General features: G+C 37.1%; 1 protein-coding gene across 1 annotated transcript; it reads right to left on the bottom strand.

The window, feature by feature from the left end:
* Positions 1 to 704: 704 nt before the first annotated feature.
* Positions 705 to 19,774, bottom strand: GABRA6 (gamma-aminobutyric acid type A receptor subunit alpha6). The gene is made up of 10 exons (XM_005144969.3): positions 19,737 to 19,774; positions 19,433 to 19,551; positions 19,085 to 19,152; positions 17,732 to 17,952; positions 17,547 to 17,629; positions 16,802 to 16,945; positions 16,226 to 16,378; positions 11,563 to 11,822; positions 5,612 to 5,869; positions 705 to 794 (listed from the first exon to the last, which is right to left on the bottom strand). The coding sequence occupies exons 1-10, from the start codon at positions 19,772 to 19,774 to the stop codon at positions 744 to 746; spliced, it is 1,395 nt and encodes a 464-aa protein (XP_005145026.2). The 3' UTR covers positions 705 to 743.
* Between the last annotated feature and the right edge of the window lie 1,672 nt (positions 19,775 to 21,446).

Genomic DNA, 21,446 nt, shown 5'->3' on the forward strand with positions numbered 1-21,446 from the left:
TCAGTCCTGTATTTCTAGGTCCTGCCAAGAAATTACTTGTTATTAGTCTCGTTGTGTTTATGGTCACTCACAGCAAAAAATGTTGCACTATCATAACTAGCCAGCTAAAGTGCATAAAATCCAGTTTCTGTTTCCTTTTTTCTTAACTTGTTCTTTATAAATATTGTTACAAATTAAAGGACATGAAAATGAAATTAAAGAAAATCAGAATTCATCCTCCATCTTTTTTGTGAAAGGCTTATGAAGACATGATGGGACTGCAGCACCTTTCATAGGATTTCTTAACATTATTTTGAGTCAATTTTTGAGTGCTGCAAATCAGTGCAACTCTTAACCTTTCAGTGAAACCTAACCTTTCAGTTATACCAGTTCAGAATCAGACTTATTTTAGTAATCTTATTGCATTAAAAAAATATTAAATAATCCTGTTATTGACATTTTATATCAATGTAAACATTTAACTCTTTAAAACAGAATTATATCAAACGCACATTCTTTGATAATTTAACAAAATAAATTAAGAAGGACTTTTACAGCAGAATCAATGTAAGATATCTTAAAGTACTGTTAGAACCCTGTGCAGTTTCTGTCATTTTCATTTGTCCAGTTTGTTTCCAGGTAATGTCGATTATAAACATTTCCAGTGTTTCAAAATGGAGAGCACCTGTGGATAGACAAATCCTTTGGAGTCCCTTCAACTCCACATGAGCTCCACTGACTTCTTTGAAATGTTGAGCTGTTCTTCAGTCGGACTCTAGGTCACTTCGAAAGTTCATTGCAGTAGGTTCAAAAAACTGGAAGAAAAGTTTAGAGAGAAGTTTAAGCTGTGGGTTGACAATGGAATTAACCAACAAAATCACCTAATTTTTAACTGTCTCATTAGACATAAAACCAGACTGTATTACAAGGGAGAATCCTCTTTGTATTTGATGCTCAAATTGATTACCTGGATCCTCAAAGCTCAATTGTAAGTATGTATGGCAGTGGCTACTTTCTCCTGAACTTAATTTTTCCAGTATTTAAACTGAAATATAATGGAACAATACGTACTGCAAGCTTTTTGAATATCAACACGCTGAAGCTGTATACTTCTCCAGTTCTTTTTTTTTCTCTGTTATTGTTTATTCCCATTTGAATCATCAGCATCTCATTTTCTCCTTCAACTTATGTTTTTCTCTTCCTGCCACCATGCATTCTCTGCATCCAATACGCAGCACTCAGCACATTTAGTGATGTTGTGCCTTCCTCTGCTCCCAAACATAAAGGCTGGCATCTGCTTGTTTTTCTGCAGTTTATCATTAAAACTTTAAAATCATATCTTTCTTTAGTTTGATTCACTCCATCATTCAGTATTTGATTACATTAAAATTTTTAACATAAATTTATGTATAAAAATTGAGAGGTTACTTTAGAAAGATGTGTAAAAAGATTTGAGAACAGCATATGCATTGTGAATGACATGGCAAAGGTTGACAAAGTACTTGTATTTTTCTCAGTAAAAGGGCACTCTCTGTGTTCTAAATCAAGAAAATATTAAAATAAATTAAGTGTACAATTCACCTGTCAAGGTCACAGTCAGAAATTAGTATTCAGCTCGAGGATTTAGCAAGATTTAAAACCAAAATATGTATGATAAAATAAAAATCTAGAACAACTTTTTCTCATTTGCCAAATACATTTGTTCTTCTGTCAAGAACTTCTCTACTTGGTTAATCTAGACAAATATGTATTATTTATTATTGTATAGAGCTTTTTATGGATGACATATTACTGTACTTAACAGACAATGTGCTCATAGAAAGCTACATGTTCCATTTTGCATGTGTAAATGATGGGAATGTCACAGCTTCCATCTAAATTAATTACAAACTGACCTTAGTGAGGGACTAAGTCCTCTTAGAGTAATTCCAATGCTTTTATTTTTTTTTCATATTATAAACTATTGTAATAGTTAAGCATCTGTCAGCATTACAGTTATAAAACCACTTGAGAGAAGGGAGGCTTATCATACAAGTATCAGCATTTTCTATCATCTGAAAACTGGCATCTGGTATTTCAGCTGGGGATTCTTTCCTACATGAATTTTCAAGTACCTCCTTTTGTTTTCTTTTGGGTGTCATTTGGTTGCATCAGGTTCCAACAACATGCTGTCTAGCAAAATGCAGGCAGAGAGTGATGTAACTTCATTTCTATACTTTTAGCAATATAACTGTTCTGCAATGTGCAAACCAATTTACAATTAAATATCTCATGTATCAAGTCACATATCAATGACTGCTACTGAATGTTTTCCCATTTCATCCACTGCAGAATAGAATCTTTTATTTAAATATTAAGGCCCCATACACATATAAAAAGTATTCAGTTGAAGCACTTAATTTTAGTGTGGATTTTTTTTCATTCAAATAATGTTGCTGTTTTGCTTTAAAAAGTAGCAAAATATTAATTTTATATGAAAGTTTACTCCTAAACGTCTGGGTTGCTAAGATGGACTTAAGTACATCTGGAAGTACGAATACAGAGTTCAGTCCAAGATACTTGTGTCATCTGCCTAGTCCTGTTACTATTAAAAATAATATCCAAATGTTTAAAGGCATGCATGTTATTAGAAATGCCTTCTTCATTATACAGACTTCTAAATCCTAAAACTTCTGTGTAATTAACACACCCTTAATTTACATGTATAGCAACAGAAAGGGGATTAACCTGGTTGTCCAAAGACAATTATGTAAATAATTAAATGGAAGGTGAAGAAAAAGTTACTCAAAGGAGTACTTTGAAAAGTAGTCCAGTCCCAAGGTTCTTGTAAATATTATCAGATACAATACACAAGAATTACTTCTTTTTTTTCTGTACCATACAGCCCATTATGTAAGTCATAAGAAAACTGCTTTCTAGTGCACAGAAATACTACCAAACAGCATAGAAGTGAGCTCCTCATTTCATGCAACTGTCATTACAGGAAGAAGCCTGTTTGTTCTAGCTGGTGCTTTGAATCCAGAACATGCAAGTGGAAGTAAAAAACTGATTCTTCCACTTCCTTCATAGTCAAAGGAAGAGTCTGTTGAGAAGATAATGAGCTGAAAATTACCTGTGATTCCGGTGTTATCATCCTGCTTTTACAGATTCATGACATGCTTCTTGATTAATTCTATATGCACCATCCAAACACAGGCAGCTTTTCGGTTTAGGGATCTCCACAATGACAGACTTTGAATGATGTTCTGCACTCCAAACTACACTAATCAAAATCCTAGAAAACTGCACTACAAAACCTTTTGCACAGGCAATTTGACTATTTCAATGAACTGATTAATATTCTTTTTTCATTTTGTTTTTAAACAGAAAGAAATGAGCACAAATAAGTAACTCAAGAAAAGCTAATGTGCACTAAATGCATTTTCTAAATGAAAATAAACTTCTTAACTGAGTAACACTGTACCAGTATTTAGCCTTTTATCCTTGAGCCTGTGATTCAGTTGAACTGGCCTTGAAGCATGCCATGCTTTGTTCACCTGACTTTTGTATCTTTGCTTGAATGGAAAGGCTTACATTCTATTAATAAATTTTTAAAGCAAAAATAATCCTGGGTTTCCCTAAAAGTAGCAACTGGTAAAGTGATACAACATATTGAGTTAGAAACCTAGCAATGTATATCACAGTCATCATTTGTTACAACTTGAGTACACAAACAAGTAAATGTAATTTATGAAGAGCTTGATCAACATTTTATATAATTGCTTACATTCTTCATAATTCATATCATCCCAACTGTCAATACTTTCCTGTTTTATGAATCTTAATGCTGGATCCCTGTCATTCTGTTAGGCTACAGAACATAAGTTCTGAGCTTGTGAGCATTTTTTTTAGCTTGCAAAAGTGCCATTTAAGAATATTTATAGTCACCACTATGTCCTAGACTTTAGAAGTATTTTAAAAGCTTAGTTCTACTATAACTATTAATATACAAGGTTAAACGTAAATATTTCATCACTACCAAGGGAAATTGCAACTGTGTTCCAAATATTTCTAGATCCAAAATGTGAATGGTTGAATGAAATCACTGGAGTAATGGTAAGCTACACAAGCTGAGGAACTGGCTTCTAAACAGAAGCTGTAATGATTATGTGCTTTTTAGATACTTCCCTTCTCTGATTGAGATAAGTAATTTGCACACATAGTCAATATTTTAATAGCAGGATCAGTAACTCTGGCACAAATGCTAAATTTAGCATTGGGCAGATTTTGAATGGCCGGGAGTTAGCAGCTGTGACCTCTTGAGAGAGACATCTGCAGGAACATTTGTAAGAGACAGTGCCTCCTATCTTCCTGCGCTCCTGATTTCATATATAAGCTGCTTGGCAGCACACTCCATCTTTGAGAGACAGCAATTCTCAGATCATACATTTAATAGCAAAAATCAGCAAAATTAGAGGCTAGTAGCCTCTGCTTCAAGCAGAGGCAAGATGCCACCAATCAGCTTATCAGCACTGTCTTGTTTACTAAGAATTGCACCATCTCTTGGCTGTCCATGAGATTTCCCTTGGCCTGCTTTAATCTTAGAAATAATGGTACAGTCTGCTCACCACTCCTACCAGATTGCCAGCCTCTGGTTTTATTGATATAGGGACTTGGTGCATTTGGTACTATCTAAATACCATCATTATTTCTTTAGCTGTCCTAAATAAAGCTAAATGTAGCAGTCATAATGATTGCAATGTAAAGTGAGATTCAAAAATTCTGTGGCAATTAAGAAAATCAATGTATGTGTGTATATATATGTTTACCAAGGAAATGGGACACTATTAGATGTATTTAGGCAAAAGGGGAAAAAAATAGATAATTAAAACATATAAGAATCAAGCTTTTAATGACTAATTACTGACTGATTATTATGGACATGCTCAGTTTTCAGGGCACACATCTCTTCTGGACATTCCAGATTATCTAAAGACATGATCATTCTCTGCCTGATACAAACAAACTTAAAATAATTTAGCAGTTTTATCTGCATAAAACAGTTCAGATGTATGAAGAAATGGGGAAAATCGGTGTTAAAGTGTATAAAACCAGGAACTCTTGATTCACAAACTGCATACTGTAGTTGTCAATTTTTCACACTGTATAAATATTTATAATGAACAACAACCTTCTTTGGGGAGACTGTTATCTTATTACCTCACTGAGCAAACGTTAGGAGATATTGAAGTTCTTATCTCCTTCACTGCATTGCTTCAACAGATAATTCTACCATTCCTTACTGCAGATAGGAAGATTAAGAAATGGAAGATTTAAGATTAGTTTGTTTGCTGAGAATGGCATCATACATTGTTCTACACAATGTGTTCTGCTCAGTGCATGAATGTGGCAGAGAGATAAATGTTTACATTTCTCATCTTCAGATCGCCTTTCTGCATTGTACTGAGTGCCACTACTACTGGAAGCCACAGCTGATCTTTTAAAGAAAACTTTAAAAGAAGACTGTTACAGAAACCTTTGCTCAGAAAGGACCAATTAACTGGATTTCAGGAGTAAATGAACAATGAAAATAATACTGGTCAAGTAAACATATTACATGTTAAAGCAAGTATTCAGAAATTCTGCTACTCACTTCCATAGTGTCTTTTGAAAGATAAACAACCCAGTATACCAGGTTGAATCCTGCAAATGCCACTGGAAAGAGGATCCTAGAATACTGGTCTATTTTACTTGTGCCTCCAACAGGTGGTGGTGGTGGGACTGGTGGAGGAACAGATGCTGGTTGATACTGGTATGCACTATTTGATATTATGCTGGCATCAGGAGACTGATCTGCCTGAGATGTTATGGAGTTTACTCGCTTCTTCAAATTACAGTTGGAGTCAGAATGCTGCAGAAGAAAAAAAGGAAAAGCAGACAGGGGAGAAAAAGGTGAGTTTTGGATACAGTCTTAGGTTTTGGATTGTTAGGCTTCTTTCCACTTTGTTACTCAACCTGATTTTATTGCTTCTGCTTTGCTACAGAGCAACCTAAGGAAATCGTAGAAATAATGCAAATATACAGAGATACATTTGTGACCTAAAGTTTTGCTGTAAAAACATTTAAAAAAGTGCTTTCCTTATTTAACAGAGTAATAAACAGAAACTAGAAGAGAGAAAGAAAAAGAAAAGATGGAGCCAAAAGGAAAAGAAGATAATGATCTATCTAAATTGTAGTATATTGGTATGACTGAGCTTTCTGTCGATATGAATCAAGTTTAAACAAAACAGCACATATGGGCTGGCTCAAGCTCAGTCTTCACTGTGTGAGCCCATTGATGAGTTTCAGTAGACATGCACTGAATGGAGTCAAATTGTTGCACTGTTAATAGTCCTCAAATTATCTGCTGATGAACTAGAAAACAGTTGCATGAAAAGAAAAGGACCAGGTTTACAGGTATTCAAGACAGGAATGCTAAATTGTCTCATGCTGGATTGTTTTGTTTTTTTTTCCTAGTGTGAAATTTAATTTTCAAGTATTTAATGACTTTTCTGTATATATCTCTTACATATTGCTCTTTTTCTTCCTCTATAACCTAGCAACACTTCCAACTTGTCATATCCCTCCTTCATCCACTTTGCCATCTACATATTAAATGATTAGTACCATGTTTTGGATAGATATTAAGTGGCATTCATATTCTGGGGCTGTGCCTATCTGGAACACAGATGTTTGTTTTTGTCTTTTCCAGTAACACAGCAAACAACAGACAGATTTAAATGGAGGATGATCTACAGATGTGTCACAGAAACAGAAAGAGGGTTATTCATGTCCACTTGCACTAATCATCATAATAATCCCACTCTATAAACAGACTGACAAACCAAGCCTGGGCTACTGCTCTCATTACAGTTGCTATTCTGTTTTGCTTGTATGCCCTGCTTTGAACTGAACTGTAGGAGTTGTAAAGTAGCTGCTTTTCACTTTACTAGAAGATAGCTTGACCTTTTGTGGAGAATGAGTGTTTCATAAAAAAACAACTGCTAAGGTGAATCTTAGCCCTTTTTATCTGCAATATTCTGGTATTTATCTGCAATATCTGGTATATTCTGGTATAAGGTGGGTCAACTTCTGCTTTGGATCACTCAAGCATTAATCAGGAGTTATTGTACTGAGGTGATGAAGTTAAAAGTAGGCAGAACAGGTGTAGCATATGGTCTGTGGATGATGTTCAGTACTGACTGCATTTAGAATGTAGAAGTAGCAAATACTTTGTGATCATCTAAATAGGCACTTGGAAAAAGTGTAATCCTGGTCACTATATTATTTATAATATTAAATCTCATTCCTGTAGAAGAGGGTTTTGCTGTAGAAGGAGGATTATTTCATTGTGACTTCATCTCAACTTGGAGATAGGAACATTTGGAGTCAGTGTATCCTCAGAACATGGGGGGTACACTAACTTGATTATACTCCCACTTTGGGGCCAGTTTAGGTCCATTCTAGCAACTGAGTGATAATGATAACTTCTTATTATTTAAAATAGCATATTGCAGTGTTCAGGAAGGATCAGTGCATTTCACTCAGTAAAAACACAGCTTTTTGTAATGCTCTTCACCTGCTAAGGAGATGGTTTAGTTGATAGAAATTGTTAAGAAGGTTCTTGAGCAATTCTTTACACTGCCTTTAACACCCTCATGTGCCCATCCAGCAAGTCAGCGTCATGTTAAAGAGTTTTAAATGTTCAAAGTAATGTTTGGCTCTTAAACTTACCAGTGTCAGTCCAGAACTACCCCTGTCTCTACATTTACTTTGCTAAATTTGTGTAGCATGGAGAAACTACTGCTTTGAGTGTTTAAATGAAACAGAATTACACAAACAGCACTAAAGTAGTTGATTTGTTTGTTTTTCTCAAATGTAACTTAATATCATTTTGTACCTAATCTCCCGCTTCAAAAATGGTACTGGGATTAGACTTCCATGTTGAACAAAAGAAAAGTCTAAATCCAATTCATCTTGAATTTCTTTGTTTTGGTGCATGTTTTTAGCTACTTCCAAACCTTTTTTACTATCCTGCACTGGCTTTATCAATCAGAGAAATATTTAACTTGGAACCAAATAATCAGCATCTACTTTCCTTGTTGGGATGACAAAAAGTCAATGTAACTGAAAGTTGAGGTTTGTTTTAAATAATGTACTTGATGACCTCCAATTGTGAAGGCACAGGAAATTTCCCTAATTTGTTGAAAGCGTCATTTTCTAGTCAAAACTTTATTGCTTATAGCTGTTTCCAGGATGATCTCATAGAGGATTGTTGATAATCCAAATAAAAGTGCTTTGCTCTCATGTATGCTACAGTACTCATTAAATATACTCAATATATTCTGACACAATTATAGAAAACTAAATCCCCTATAACAAAGTGACATAAGGCTGCTCTGCAGTTGGGCAGGGTTATTAAAGAGAGTAAGAATCCTTTTCTGCCCAAGCCGTGTTATTTTGAAACACCGGGACAAGGCTCTTTGTAGGGAGGAAACTCCCAGCAGTATTTTTCAGTGCTCTTTGCTGTTTTCTGTTAAAACAACAGGTCTTTCAGAACATAACTACAATCAAACTACCACCCTGTAATAGTCTTTTATCTTTTACATGTACCCTCTCACATAGAAAGAATGTCTTTTGATCCATGGTGTGTACTCCCTGACCACCTCACAGAGCATTGCTTCAAATGGTGTACTACAGACAGTATCACCAATTTCCCTCCCCCAGCATATTTCCAATATTAGGGTATTCCTGGACACAGGAAGCCATAATGATGAAATAATATGATTGATACAGAAAATATGCAATTTGGAATGGATTAAAAAGATGAATGCCATAATGGTTTATTTATATATATATGTGTGTGTGTGTGTATAACATTTGGTTTTGACATGCTAGAATAAGCTTGATCACCATATGAATAAAACCAGGTTTCTGTCAAGGTCCAGATGACTACTCAGCTTGTTGCCATCGTATTTTGGAGTGGAACACCCATAGTTTTGTATTTCATGCAGGGATTGCCTGCAGCTGACAAAGAGAGCAAGCCAAATTCTGCTGTCAGTTAACTGAGGTAAATAGAGTGGTGTTCCTGGAACTAGACCAGGCATGCTGGGCTGTCATCAGTTAACAGAGCACACAGTCAGACCATTGTCTCTCTTACTGAAACTAGTGTAGTTATTACTTGAGTAGAGTTTCTCCTACTTTTATCAGTACATTAGAGCAAATTTTGGTCTTCTGCCATCTTTCTTTTCTGAGTGCACAGGTTTTTTGGCTACAATATAAAAGTCTGTGAAAAAAAGTTTTGTTAATTTGAATAAAGTAAGATTTTACATAAAATTAACTAGACTGAAGGAGGAATGAGGCTTTTTGGTACTATTTTGAAAGATTTTTGAGTTTTTTGTTTCAGTGTCCTCAGCTCAGCAGTACCAGTCATTTTTTCTCCTTAGCAGCTGGTACAGTGCTGTGTTTTTGACTCAGCCTGAGAACAACGCTGATAACACCAATGTTTTTAGTTGCTGCTCAGTAATATTTACTCTGACCAAGGACTTTCTGAGTCTCATGCTCTGCCAGGGAGGAGGGGAAGCTGGGAGGAAGCAGGACACCTGTCCCAGACTAACCAAAGAGGTATTCCATACCACAGCATGTCATGCTCACTATATAAACTGGGGGCAGTTACCTGGAAGAGTTAGATCACTCTTGGTCGGGCTGGGTATTGGTCGGCAGGTGGTGAGTGGTTATGTTCTCTTCCCTTGTTATTTCCCTTATCATTATTATTATTGGTGGTAGCAGCAGTGGTTTGTGTTATACTTTAGTTACTGCACTGCTCTTATCTCGACTCATGGGAGTTACATTCTTTCGATTCTCCTCCCCATCACTCTGGGAGCAGGGGGAAGAAAAGCCAGGGGAGGGGGGGGGAATAAGAAAGCGGCTGCATGGTTCTGAGTTACAATTGGGCTTAAACCACGACATTCAGGAAGATAGTTAATTTGAAATGAAAAAAGTATTCTGCAAATACATCTGTCTTGATGTTTAGGCCCTCACTCAAGCAGCAGCAGCTTCTAACTGGATGGTTTATAACTTTGAACTTTCTTTCATAGCAAAACTGTCTTTCTGGGCTTCTCTTAGGCAAAACAGGACAATGGGTCTCCTGTCATACAGAAATTCCTAGTTCAGATAACCTTCTTATGATTAACTCAAATTTGAATAAGGAAGTGTCCAGCATTAAAATAAACGCAGATGTGAACATTGCAAATATTGCAAATCTCAATCAGCCTTTCTGCTGTCACTTCAAAATCAGTGCAAGGGTCTGCAAATATTTTTTTCCAAGCTCCTTCTAAATTTTTTGGCCTTTCTTTTGTATTTTTTTCCATAACTGTGGTTTAAAAAAAAAATTTAAAAATTGTGGTTCTGAGCTAAAATATGTAAAGATTTGCTTGGTTTTGTATTTATATATTTCGTGAAAATAAAATTCATTGTTTTAATATAGCTTACAATGTCTTCAGATTTGTTTTTTTAATATTAATAAAATTGTAAGCAAAATACAATATGGCTTACAAGCACAGTGCTTCCCAGTTGAAGAACATTTGCTGCTTGGCTCCAATGAGGACCAGTAGCAAGATGCTGTGGAGCTTTGCTTTCCCTATAATATGGAACTTATCAATTATGAATTTAAGAGTTAAATATACCTAAATGTTCTAACTTTAACTGCTCCTTATAAGCAAATGTGGGAAAATTACTCTATGGTGGGTAAGGTGTTACCCTGATGATACTCAACAGCTACTTGACTTCCTTATTCAACTAGAGACTCAAAGGTTTTGCAGAACATCATTGAAATTCTGTTATTCCTCTAAAAATGGAATTGTGTTCCTGAAAACAGGAGAGCTATAGTGATACATTTGTTAACATATGTTGTGAAACAGCATTCATTATTTATCCTAAGATGCAAGGAATAATATTTGTAAGAAATTCTGACATATTTTTTTGATACTAGAAAGCCTTGCTGTCTTTTGCATGTACTAAAATTTATCCTTAATCTTTACATTTATGGTTTGTTTTTTTTCCCCAAGCTTCCATCAACAGAGATTTTTATGAAAATAACAGATGCCAAGTTTATATAAAGGCTAATTCCTCTTCTTTCAGATGACCCACTTATGGTGTGTACCAGTGTACTACAGTGATCCCATAATCATCTGGCCAATGCACATGTTCATTGCATTGTACATCATCCCACAAATTCTTCAGACTTACTGAGAGAGTCACAGCTGCCTGACCACACTGCCTACAGCATTGCTCAAGAGAAGTATTATGGATAACAGCCTAATGGCTTTCCCTAAATATCTTACCAAATAAACATCTTTCTAGTAAATCATATCTCAAATTTAAATAGACAGTATGGATAAATGAAGTATTTTCATTTTCTCAAATAAGAACAATATCTTTGATAAGTAGACATGATCTGGTTACATAATCTCTTTCAGGTTAAGATCATTTTAATATTGTTTTGCATTCACTACTTCAGCTGCCTCTTCCTATATGATGCTTATTATCAGAAAAGCAAGCAATTACCGAGACAATCTCGTCCTCTGCCGGTACAGTTGCTGCTGATAGTGCTGCTGCCAGTGCTGCTGCCCTGGCTGCCTTCCTCATTGCTCTCTGAGTCTGAAGATTGGTAAAGTAGTTGACAGCTGCAAACTCAATAAGTGCAGAGAAGACAAAGGCAAAGCACACGGCTATGAACCAGTCCATGGCAGTAGCATAGGACACCTTGGGCAAAGAATGGCGTGCACTGATGCTTAAGGTGGTCATTGTTAGAACTGTAGTGATTCCTTGAAAAGAAGAGAAAGAATATGGCGACATTAAAACTTTGCTTCAACCCTGCTACTCTTAAATTCATATATATTTTAAAAAATTAATAATCCAACAACTCCTTTTTGGTTTTAGCTGTCATCCTACAAAGCAGCTAACCAACAAGACTGCTTTTTGTATTCTTGAATAATTCACTGCCTTAAGCATCTAAAAGTTCTGAACAAAATTTAATACATTGAGCAGACTGAAAATTAAGATAACTACATACTGCATGGTGCAGCTTCTTAGACTTGTGATAAACATGGACATATCAAAACGCAGGCTCAAACTCTGAAAGACACTTTACTTGAGGGGTTAGTAAGTGGATTGTTTTGCAGAAATCTAAATTAACAGACTGTAGTTTCCCAAAAATGATCCCCTCTTTTCTCCTGTTGTTGCACAAGACAGATTATGGCTTACAGAACCTTCACTGAATCAATCAAATTCTGCATTAAAATTCAGTGGTAGCCTATGGTCCAAATATTCAAAAAAACCCAAGAGTTTGGTCCTCTGTGCTATTGTCTTTCATCACTGGATACTTTATTTAAGAGTCACTAACAGTACCTTGATTTGAAAGCCCCCGTTGTTACAAATATGGAAGGACAGAAAAGCTACTTCTCTAGAGCTGCTTATCTATTTTCACAAAGCTTGTGTTGTTGCTCATGGGCCTCATAGTGTTTTTTAGCTGAATTCATTAATTTATTCTTTCTGTTTTGAAGTGTATAACATTAATAATGTAGGAAATATACCCACTTCTCACTGCTGCTTGATACAAGCAAAAAGCACAAGAACAAACTCATTAACATAGAAGCCTCTGTGACTCATGTTTACTTATAATTATGCCTGCTAGAATGTGAAAACTGATGGTATTTAAAGGCATTAAGGTGGAGAATAGCCTCTTCTGCTTTTCTCCTGCAGTTGGAAATGGGTAGGTGGGAAAGTAAAAGATGTTATAATGCCATGTTGTGATGATGAATCAATATGCTATGAATGATGCTCAGTGGAAAGGATGCAGTGTCATTGCATATTGCAGCATCAAGACAGGGTGACTTGATTATTTTCAGAGGGTTTTCTGCAACTGTTTCACATGATGTAGCTTGCCAGCTGTCTACGTCCCAATGTCATTATTTAACATGTTTTAATGAAATGCAAATAGGAGGTGGTATAAAAATACGTAGGATCTCTACTTCTCCCAAATCTGCCAGGCTCATTTTATAATATGAATACAAGTGTGCCAAGATATATTTCAATTTCAAAGGTCCAGAATTAACTTTCAATATGACATGTGATTAGATTAGAATCTGTCCATGTGCTATTTAGTAATAAAAATGATATATTCTGTGTCTGAATAAAAACTTCCTGCAGTGGGAATTTAAACTTGGGAATAGGACTCCTATTCTATTGCAGATACAGATAAGAATTCTCTCAATGTGGAGTGAATATTGATGAAATGCTCTGCACTGTGGAAAACTACTTTATCAAACTGAATGCCAAATTACAGTTGGTAAACTGTGTAACTGATGATTGTTTACCCTTGTCTTTCCACTTTCAACACTTCTTGGTAAATTTTGAAGAATCTGTTACATAATGCAAATATTTAAATATGCTATCTTTTCCTGCTAAAAAATGAAACAATTAAAAAAAAAACCCAAACACCTTTGCTGTCTGAGACTAGATATTAATTTAAAATTCCCAGGGTGACCTGTTGGGAAGGTAGAAGCTGACTAATGTCTTTCTGCAAAATAACAGATGAACATTTTGCTAGCAACAAAAAAGATTAGATAAAGGCACATAAAAATGTGAAGTAATAGGCCATTGTTATTTGGAGTCAGAGCATACTTAAAATTAGAACTCCGGTAACCATGAGTCTTATTCTAAGTTATTTCTGATAATGCCATGCTTCATAAAACTTCACACATATATATACATATATATGTGTATGCATAGCTACATACATAGCTCCACATTAAATAAGGAACTTAATACCAGCAATCTGCTGTTCTTTCCAAGGACACAATTACAAAGAACACAAGAGTGCCTCTTCAAGTATTTCTGTCTCCCATTTTTCACTTGCAGGTCTGTAAAGAGTAGATCATTAAGTTATCTTTGCAAAAACGTTCAGAGTATTTATTGTAATGTTACTTGGAAAGGATAACTGGCATTCTGCAAAGGATAATTGGCATCCATTTTGAAGGTAAATATTGTTGCTAAATTAACTTGTTCTGAAAAATGGTTTTTGCACATGGTTGTTATTCTTCTGCTATTAATTTCTCTTCTCTCAAACTTACAGTTTGGGAACTTAGAAGTAAAACTGAAAATTTATAATTAAAGTAATTGCAATATAACGCAGAAAGGATACCAACTTCTCCATTTTAAACCTGGTGTTTATTGTTTTTTTTTCTTCTGGGGACTAAAATTCTTTTTTGTCATATGGAATTTGTCCTCTTTTCCTTGGATGAAGCTATTTAGAATCCATGGGATTTTGAATTCGTAAGGACTATAAATTCAGACTGTGCTTGTGAGAAATAAGAATGGAGCAAGGATTTAATTACTCTTCTAAAATGCCACCATGACTAATTTTTCACAACACCAAGAAAGGTGTCTGTTTTACTTTTTTCATAAAATATAATCTGTTTCTGATTTTATGTTTACTCTTCAGTATGGTATCTAAGAGCTGTTATTGCAGTGTTTGGGGTATCTATGTCTTTATTCCTGAATCAGCTAAAGACTTATTTGCACATTACTTAAGCATATAGAACTGACTTCCACTGCCCACTAGGTAACAAATATGTCTTACTCAAAATGTAGAGGATGTAACTGTAAAATCCAGAGATGCAATATAAAGTCAAATCAGGTGGCATCGTGTTTGGTGTACAAACCTGCTATATATTTTATGCTTCAACTGCAAAAAAAATCCTGGAAAATCTATTGCCTGTTATTTTTATATTTTTAAGCATTTAAAGAAATCCCAATTGCCAGATAATAATACTTTTATATGCTTAATGATCTCAAACTGTATCCTAGCTCCTAATGAGAATTTCAAGAACAAAAGTGTTGATCTTCCCTCAGAGGCACTTTAGGAAGTTGTGCTCACTTCACATTCCTAAAAGTCTGCAATGTTTTTATACCATTCCATGCAAGCAGGAGAGGCCAACCAATTGAAATAAAATAGCAAAAAATCTGTAGCCTGCTAACTACAGTTATAGACTTGTTTTTAATTATGAGACTTGTATAATTTATGCTTAGGGAACATATAGCTGCCTTTTTGTTACTGAAGACAAGTCTCATAAAGGGATTTTTTTTTTTAATACAAATACTATAAGAGACCATAAGGTTGCAAAATGTTTGTGTATGGATAGTAGATAGTTTTTGACAAGTTTTATTACTTTTGCTTAATATTTTCCTCATAGTTTTTCTAGAAACAACAATTCAGTCAGTGAAAGTTACCTCCTAACGACTGCAGTTGCAGAGCCTATCAATACTGCAATTGGCAGGGTTTGTGCAATTTAACAGCAGAGCACGCAGTAGAAATTAAGGAGACAAAATTCACAGCTTTGGGAGCATTAATTCAAACCACTGGAAAGAATGTGCAATATGGACATGCCTTTCACATTACAATTCCATCCTGTGCTAGGGACAGGATTCATCTCACCTTACTTTATTCATCTAAATTCCTTGCTAGTTGTTTAGGTAAGTTTGGAGATAAGGGAAAGAGAGCACTTCAAAGTGCTAGATGAGGTACCTTATGTCAGATGAGGTTAATTCCACCCCGTGTAGTTTATTTTTTTCCAAAAGCTTTAACTCAGATTGGTTTCAGAAGCTAATAAATCAATAGAAAAATACCACTTTAAAAATTTGAAAGGTTGACATTTACTCTGGAATTGTCCCTTCCTGCATACAGAATATATATTGAGGAGGAAAAAAAAACACCAGAAACAAGTCTGGTTAACCATTAGGGTTAGGGTCTGATTGAAGAATTTTGACCCTTGTGGGCAGGTTGAATATTATTTGGTTTAATTTTAGTATTTACTTTTGTTCACTGAAACCTACTAGCTGTCTTTTCCAGTCCCCATTGGATTACAATAGCTGTTTGATGCAATGGATTCCATACAGCGAATGAAGTGAATGGTAAAAGAACAAAACACAAATACCAGCCACGGTTCTCGCTGGAACAGATTCTTTGTTGATCCAAAACACAACTTGAGACAGGACTACAGTCATGATGCATGGAATGTATGTCTGAATGAGATAGTAGCCTATTTTCCTTTGAAGATGGAAATAGAGCAGCTGAAGTGAATATTCGCCTAAAATAAACAAGCAATGAAAATAATGAATGAATGGTATATGTGATGCTGAGCTGTTCAAAGACCTTAACACAGCATACCAAAAACTGTTCTGGCTGGAACAGACTCCTTATTAATCCAGAAAGACACCTGAGAAAGAAGGACTGTCATAATGCATGGAGTATATATCTGTATCATGAAGTAGCCCATCTTCCTTTGTAAGTGGAAATAAACTGTCATGATTACATATTCACCTGTTAAGAGACAAGTATGTCAGCATTATTTTGGCAACATATAAGTAAGAATTATTGGCTTAAATCCAACATGCTATGTTCTGAGGAAAGCACTTACAGGCCTTCTGGTGCATAATAAAAATAAGCTGATTAAAAAAAGTTAACTGACCTTATGGAAACAGAGGAGAATAATATTCATTTTATGTACTGCTTTTACTGGGGCAGGAAGGCAGGGGAAATTCTGAAGAATTGCATGAAAAATTGTATGTTTAAAGAAACTGTATTGAAAATCTTTAAAGAGACAATGGTTAGAGTCTTTCCAAGTGTTTTAGTTTTTAAAACCACAAATGATACTTAAACTAATCCAGTTCTACATGAAAAAGAACTGCAGTTTATTTTCAAGATGTTTATAATGTCAGTAGTTCTCACAGGGCTATGTCTTACCTGTGTTAGATTTAATTGTTTCACTAGATACAGTTTGTCCTATGAGGTCATATTGGAGGAGACTGGAAGACTCCTGTGGTACTTCTACTGAATGCAGGGGTCCTTTTTTCCATGTATAAATTATTTCACTTTTTGGATAAGCATCTGAATTATAGAGGAGGAGATTAAATTATTAATTATGTAATTTATAAACAATTGAAAAAATACCTGATCCTGTTTGTGGCCTGAATACCTACAGCAACATGTATCCTGCTCCAACAATTTCCCAACCTCATTAATGACAAAATGCAAAGTAAAGACATCAACAGTAAAAGAATGGCTGAGGTGGGACCAGATAGAGACCAGCTTTTGTTTCTTAATTTGCTATGACACACATGCATAGATTACCACAGCTCAACTAAATATTTTCAAAATCAATTACCACAGATCAACTAAATATTTGCAAAACTAAATGTAAATGTATCACAGCTTTTATGACTTGCTGAAGGATCCACTTTGACAACTAGATATGTAAGGATAATAAACAGTAAAATATTCTACAACAGACACCCTTCAGTGAATAAATCAATGTCCTTATGAATAGTCTGAGTCTCAGAAGAGAAAGTAAGGTTCTAGTATAAAAAAATATAGTATCTCAGCTGTATCATGTCATCAAGTAGTGTTCTAGGATCTCATTTCTGATCTTCTCACATACGGGTAGACCAAATTATTACTATAAAAAAACTGAAAAATATAGAAAACTTACAGCTTCCAAACTTCAATGGACAAGCATGTCCATCCATAGGGAAGTTCACCAACCGCATAGGACAATCAGCATTAATGGTTAGTCTAGAATACATTATAGTAGATGACATTGAAAAAAAGTGCTATGTGGGAACACTGCTGAAAGACTCAAAAAGGTCAATCAAAAGCGAAAGAACAGGCTCTCACCTCATTGTGTAAAGAATAGTTCCATTCTGCATAATTCTGAAAAGTTTGTTAGGAGTTGTCATATTATGAGCAATTGATTTTTTTCCATTTCTAAAAAATGTGTCTGGTGTCCAAATTTTACTGACCATTAAATTGTTCAATCTCAAAATTTCAGTTGGCCCACTAAACTTCAACCTCTCATCAGTCCATGTCTGCCGAAAGAAGACGTCCATTGTGTATTCCTATGGAAAATAAATAGGTGGTTGACTTATGTGTGGGGGTCAGCAGTCCCAAGTTACTGTATATACAGTAACTCCATGAAAGAACCTAACACACGTGTCAATGGCATTTCATTTACTACTTAAACACTTAATCCTATTAGCATTAAGTAGCTATTAAAAATGTAGTCTACAAAAACATATCCTAATTTCTCTTTATTTAAATAATAGCTACAAGTTAATGAGTAAACAATTTTATGAGTAAGGAAAAAAAAAACATAATTGTCCTCTCAGAAATAATAATTTATTTCAAAGTGACTGAGGTCCAAGAAAATACAAATGTCTAATTTGTTATCCTTTTAAAGTGCAAAACAAATTAATGTTTAATTGCTAGGAACAAAAAGACATGCTCAGTGCTTCTTCTGCTTGTTTCTTCAGATATTGACAAAGAAAGAGCTGATATGAGTCACATCACAGTAAGATTATGGTGTCAGGTTAATGTTAGTCCAAGGAGTTCTCTAAAGTCAATTAGGAAATGGAGTTAAACCTTGGCCGAAAGCAGATTTTGTAAGGTGGCAAAGTTATGCCTTCCCTTAGATAGACTGATGAAGAGAGGTAGAAAAAGCTTTTGGTTTTATCTTGATGCCCATAGTTCCTAGCCTGCAAGCTGAACTGCAGGGTCGGGGGGGCTGCTGCTGCTGACATCGACAGACTTAACCCATGTCTGCAGCTACCTCACTTTGGGGACACCCAGCATGACAAGGGACAACAATTTCAGACATGGCACTGTGCCCCTGCGGCTACACGTTAGGTTGTTTCCTACCATGCAGACTTAATGGTGTCAGGCAAACCTATGTGTTGGGCCACAGATGCTTACAATCTTCTTAATGAGGTTAAAGAGGCATCTTTGACCTCCCATCAGTGCCCTCACCTGGGTCTAGTACTGCATTCCGTGCTTGGGCCTGGGCCATGGGCTGCCCTGGCTGACTCTGCTGTAGGGAACTATCTGTATGCAGTTCCAGACAAACCGCTCTGTTGGGCCTGAGAGATTGTCAGGAAGATTAAGCCTCGTAATCTGCTTTAATGACGGTCAACTCAGATGGCACCATAATGAATCCCGGGAAAGGGGAGCAGGGGTGGCAAGTGGGGCTCTTACCATCTCCACGTCGGACACCGGCCCAAAGCTGGTCACGTAGATGTCCGTTTTGACTTCAGTCACAGCGCCTACGGGACACGGAGACACGCTGGGCGTGGAGCGGGGCCCCTCGAGGCACCGCGGCTCCGGGACCACCAGCAAGAGACGGCGGACTCGGGGCTGGCCGGGCACGGGACTCTGTCCTCTTCTGCCGCCCGCTGTTGGGTTTCACCGCCTCCCCGCTGACAGGTGCGGGACGGGACCGGACGGGACCCTCCTCCTGTCGCCAGCTCGGGCCACCCGCTCGTTCCCCCCCTCCCTCAGCCGTGTGCTCCCAGGCTCCCCGAGGGGACGGGAGTTTCCCTGTACCTCCGAACCCCGGCCGCAGCCTGTTGTCGTAGCCGTCCAGCAGCTTGTCGAGGATCCGAGTGATGTTTTCCAAGTAGAGGTCCCCCCCGCCGCCCTGGTCCCCCAGCGCCGCCGCCGACCTGCGGGGAGAGGCGAGTCCCGCAGTCAGACCCCTCGCGCTCTCGGCCCGGCGTGCGCCCGTCGAGGGTCCGGCCCTCTGGGACAGCTGAGGTGGGAGAGGACCCCACAGTTTCCCCCCTCCCGCTCCTGCAGGCTGCGGCGGGGTTTGAGGGAGCCTCAAGGGGTTAGGGGGGAGCTCACTCACCTCACAGCGAGGCATACCCAGGCGATGAGCAGAGCCATACCTAGGGTATGTGCCAAGACTCTCAGGTGCCCTCAGACCCGTCAGCTGGAGCAAGTGCCGGGGCTCATCCTTCCTCTCCCGGCCAGTGCCCAGAGTGAGGTGGTTTACGCTTTTCCCCGTGGCCCTCGGCCGCCCTCTGCCCGGATGGGGAGGTGGGGAGACTGCAGCCGCTGGTGTCCTTTGGCTCCAGCCTCCTCTGACTGCTCCGGTGGGGAGATCTGGTCTGAAGGGACGGTGCGTGGCCGGAGAGCAGTGACAATAATCGAATAAGGCATTAGGGGAGATTAAAAGGAAGAAATCCACTGCTAGTTTTGGCATGGAATTAGCAGGGACCCGTTAGGAAATCTGGAAAAGCGCTGGCATCTTGCTGATAGAGATTATGTTAGAAATGGCCTCAGCTTTTATTATGTTTATGGTTCACGGGGAGATTATTATGCAGCTTCTGCATCATTAGAACTTTGGGGAAAAACAAAACAAACCAAAAAACAACATACAGTTTCCAGTTTACTGTTTTTATTGACGTTTCTCAACATAGCTTCTCATAATCAATCCTTCAGAAATGTACAGAGCACTTGAATATCTAAACATTACTACATGAACACTGAACAGTAAAAGTTGGTTCTGGTTCAGGTTTTTGGTATCGTTTTGATTTTTTTTTTTTTAATGCTAAGCTGTTTTGGAGGGTTACATACACAGATTTCACTCGGACTTTAAACCAGGGCATTACTAGGACTTTTGTTAGAATTGGAGCTCCTTGCTTTTAAACCACTGGGATTGTAGATCATTACTAATTTTGTTCTGGTAAGTACTGGCTGGATCATTACTGTTCCTTCCTTCAGTAACTGTGTTAATGTAGTCAGCCTTGAAGGAAAAGAAGTTCAGGCTGCTCCAATGTTTCCTGTGAACTTATTACTTCTTATAAAGCCAATGTAGCACTTATGTCATTTTGCTGCGCTGTAAACAAAGCAATTGGGTCAGTTGTCTTTGTTTACAGTAATGCAGAGGAACACATAACTAGACCAAAGGAAATTAATTGCTTTCATAAAATTTAGTTGCACAAACCACATTTGTGTTACCAGCTTCTAAGCAAATATGTTTAATTATCCAGCAATGGAAAGCAAGTATTTGCATGAAACTAAGAGAATCATGTATTTATTCAGTAGTAGGACTCGCCAAAGTCCAGTACTGAGGTTCTGTGCTCAGGTTTTGTGTTTAAGAGAGATTGTAATGCTACAAAACCAATGGAATATAAAAATGTGATTAAAAATACAGGCTGTCCTCTGTCACTGAGTCCCTTTCCCTATTGTTGTGGGCTGTAGCATTATATAATCCACAGAGGTGGGCTGGCTGCACACAGCCAAAGTGCTGGCTCTGCCTTTGAACAGTGGTGATCCCAAATTCTTGAGAGACTTTGGTGCTTCATGAATACACAAATGTGATCTCTGTGACTTCATCATGAGCTGGTAGTGTTCTGTATATCTGTTGATATTTGGAACCATTTGTCTGCATTAATGTATTCACAGACAATAGTGTGGCATTCATGAAAAAATCAAAGACTTGTATGAAAGGTAGGAAAGGGAACAGTAGAAAAAAGAAATCAGCAAATAAGAACCTTCTGGGGGTTATGATCTTCTATCTGCTCTTGATTTAAAACCTGCCAGTTTGAAACTT

The sequence above is a fragment of the Melopsittacus undulatus genome, chromosome 10 (genome assembly GCF_012275295.1).
Source record: "Melopsittacus undulatus isolate bMelUnd1 chromosome 10, bMelUnd1.mat.Z, whole genome shotgun sequence".
NCBI classification, from domain to species: Eukaryota; Metazoa; Chordata; class Aves; order Psittaciformes; family Psittaculidae; genus Melopsittacus; species Melopsittacus undulatus.

Excerpts from the sequence above, each read along its gene's own strand:
- GABRA6 (XM_005144969.3), bottom strand. The coding sequence starts at position 19,774 with ATGGCTCTGCTCATCGCCTGGGTATGCCTCGCTGTGAG. Across the intron at positions 17,630-17,731 it reads ACTATTCTTTACACAATGAG|ACTAACCATTAATGCTGATT; the intron begins GTGAGAGCCTGT and ends AATGTATTCTAG. Across the intron at positions 11,823-16,225 it reads TCCAGCCAGAACAGTTTTTG|GAATCACTACAGTTCTAACA; the intron begins GTATGCTGTGTT and ends CTTCTTTTCAAG.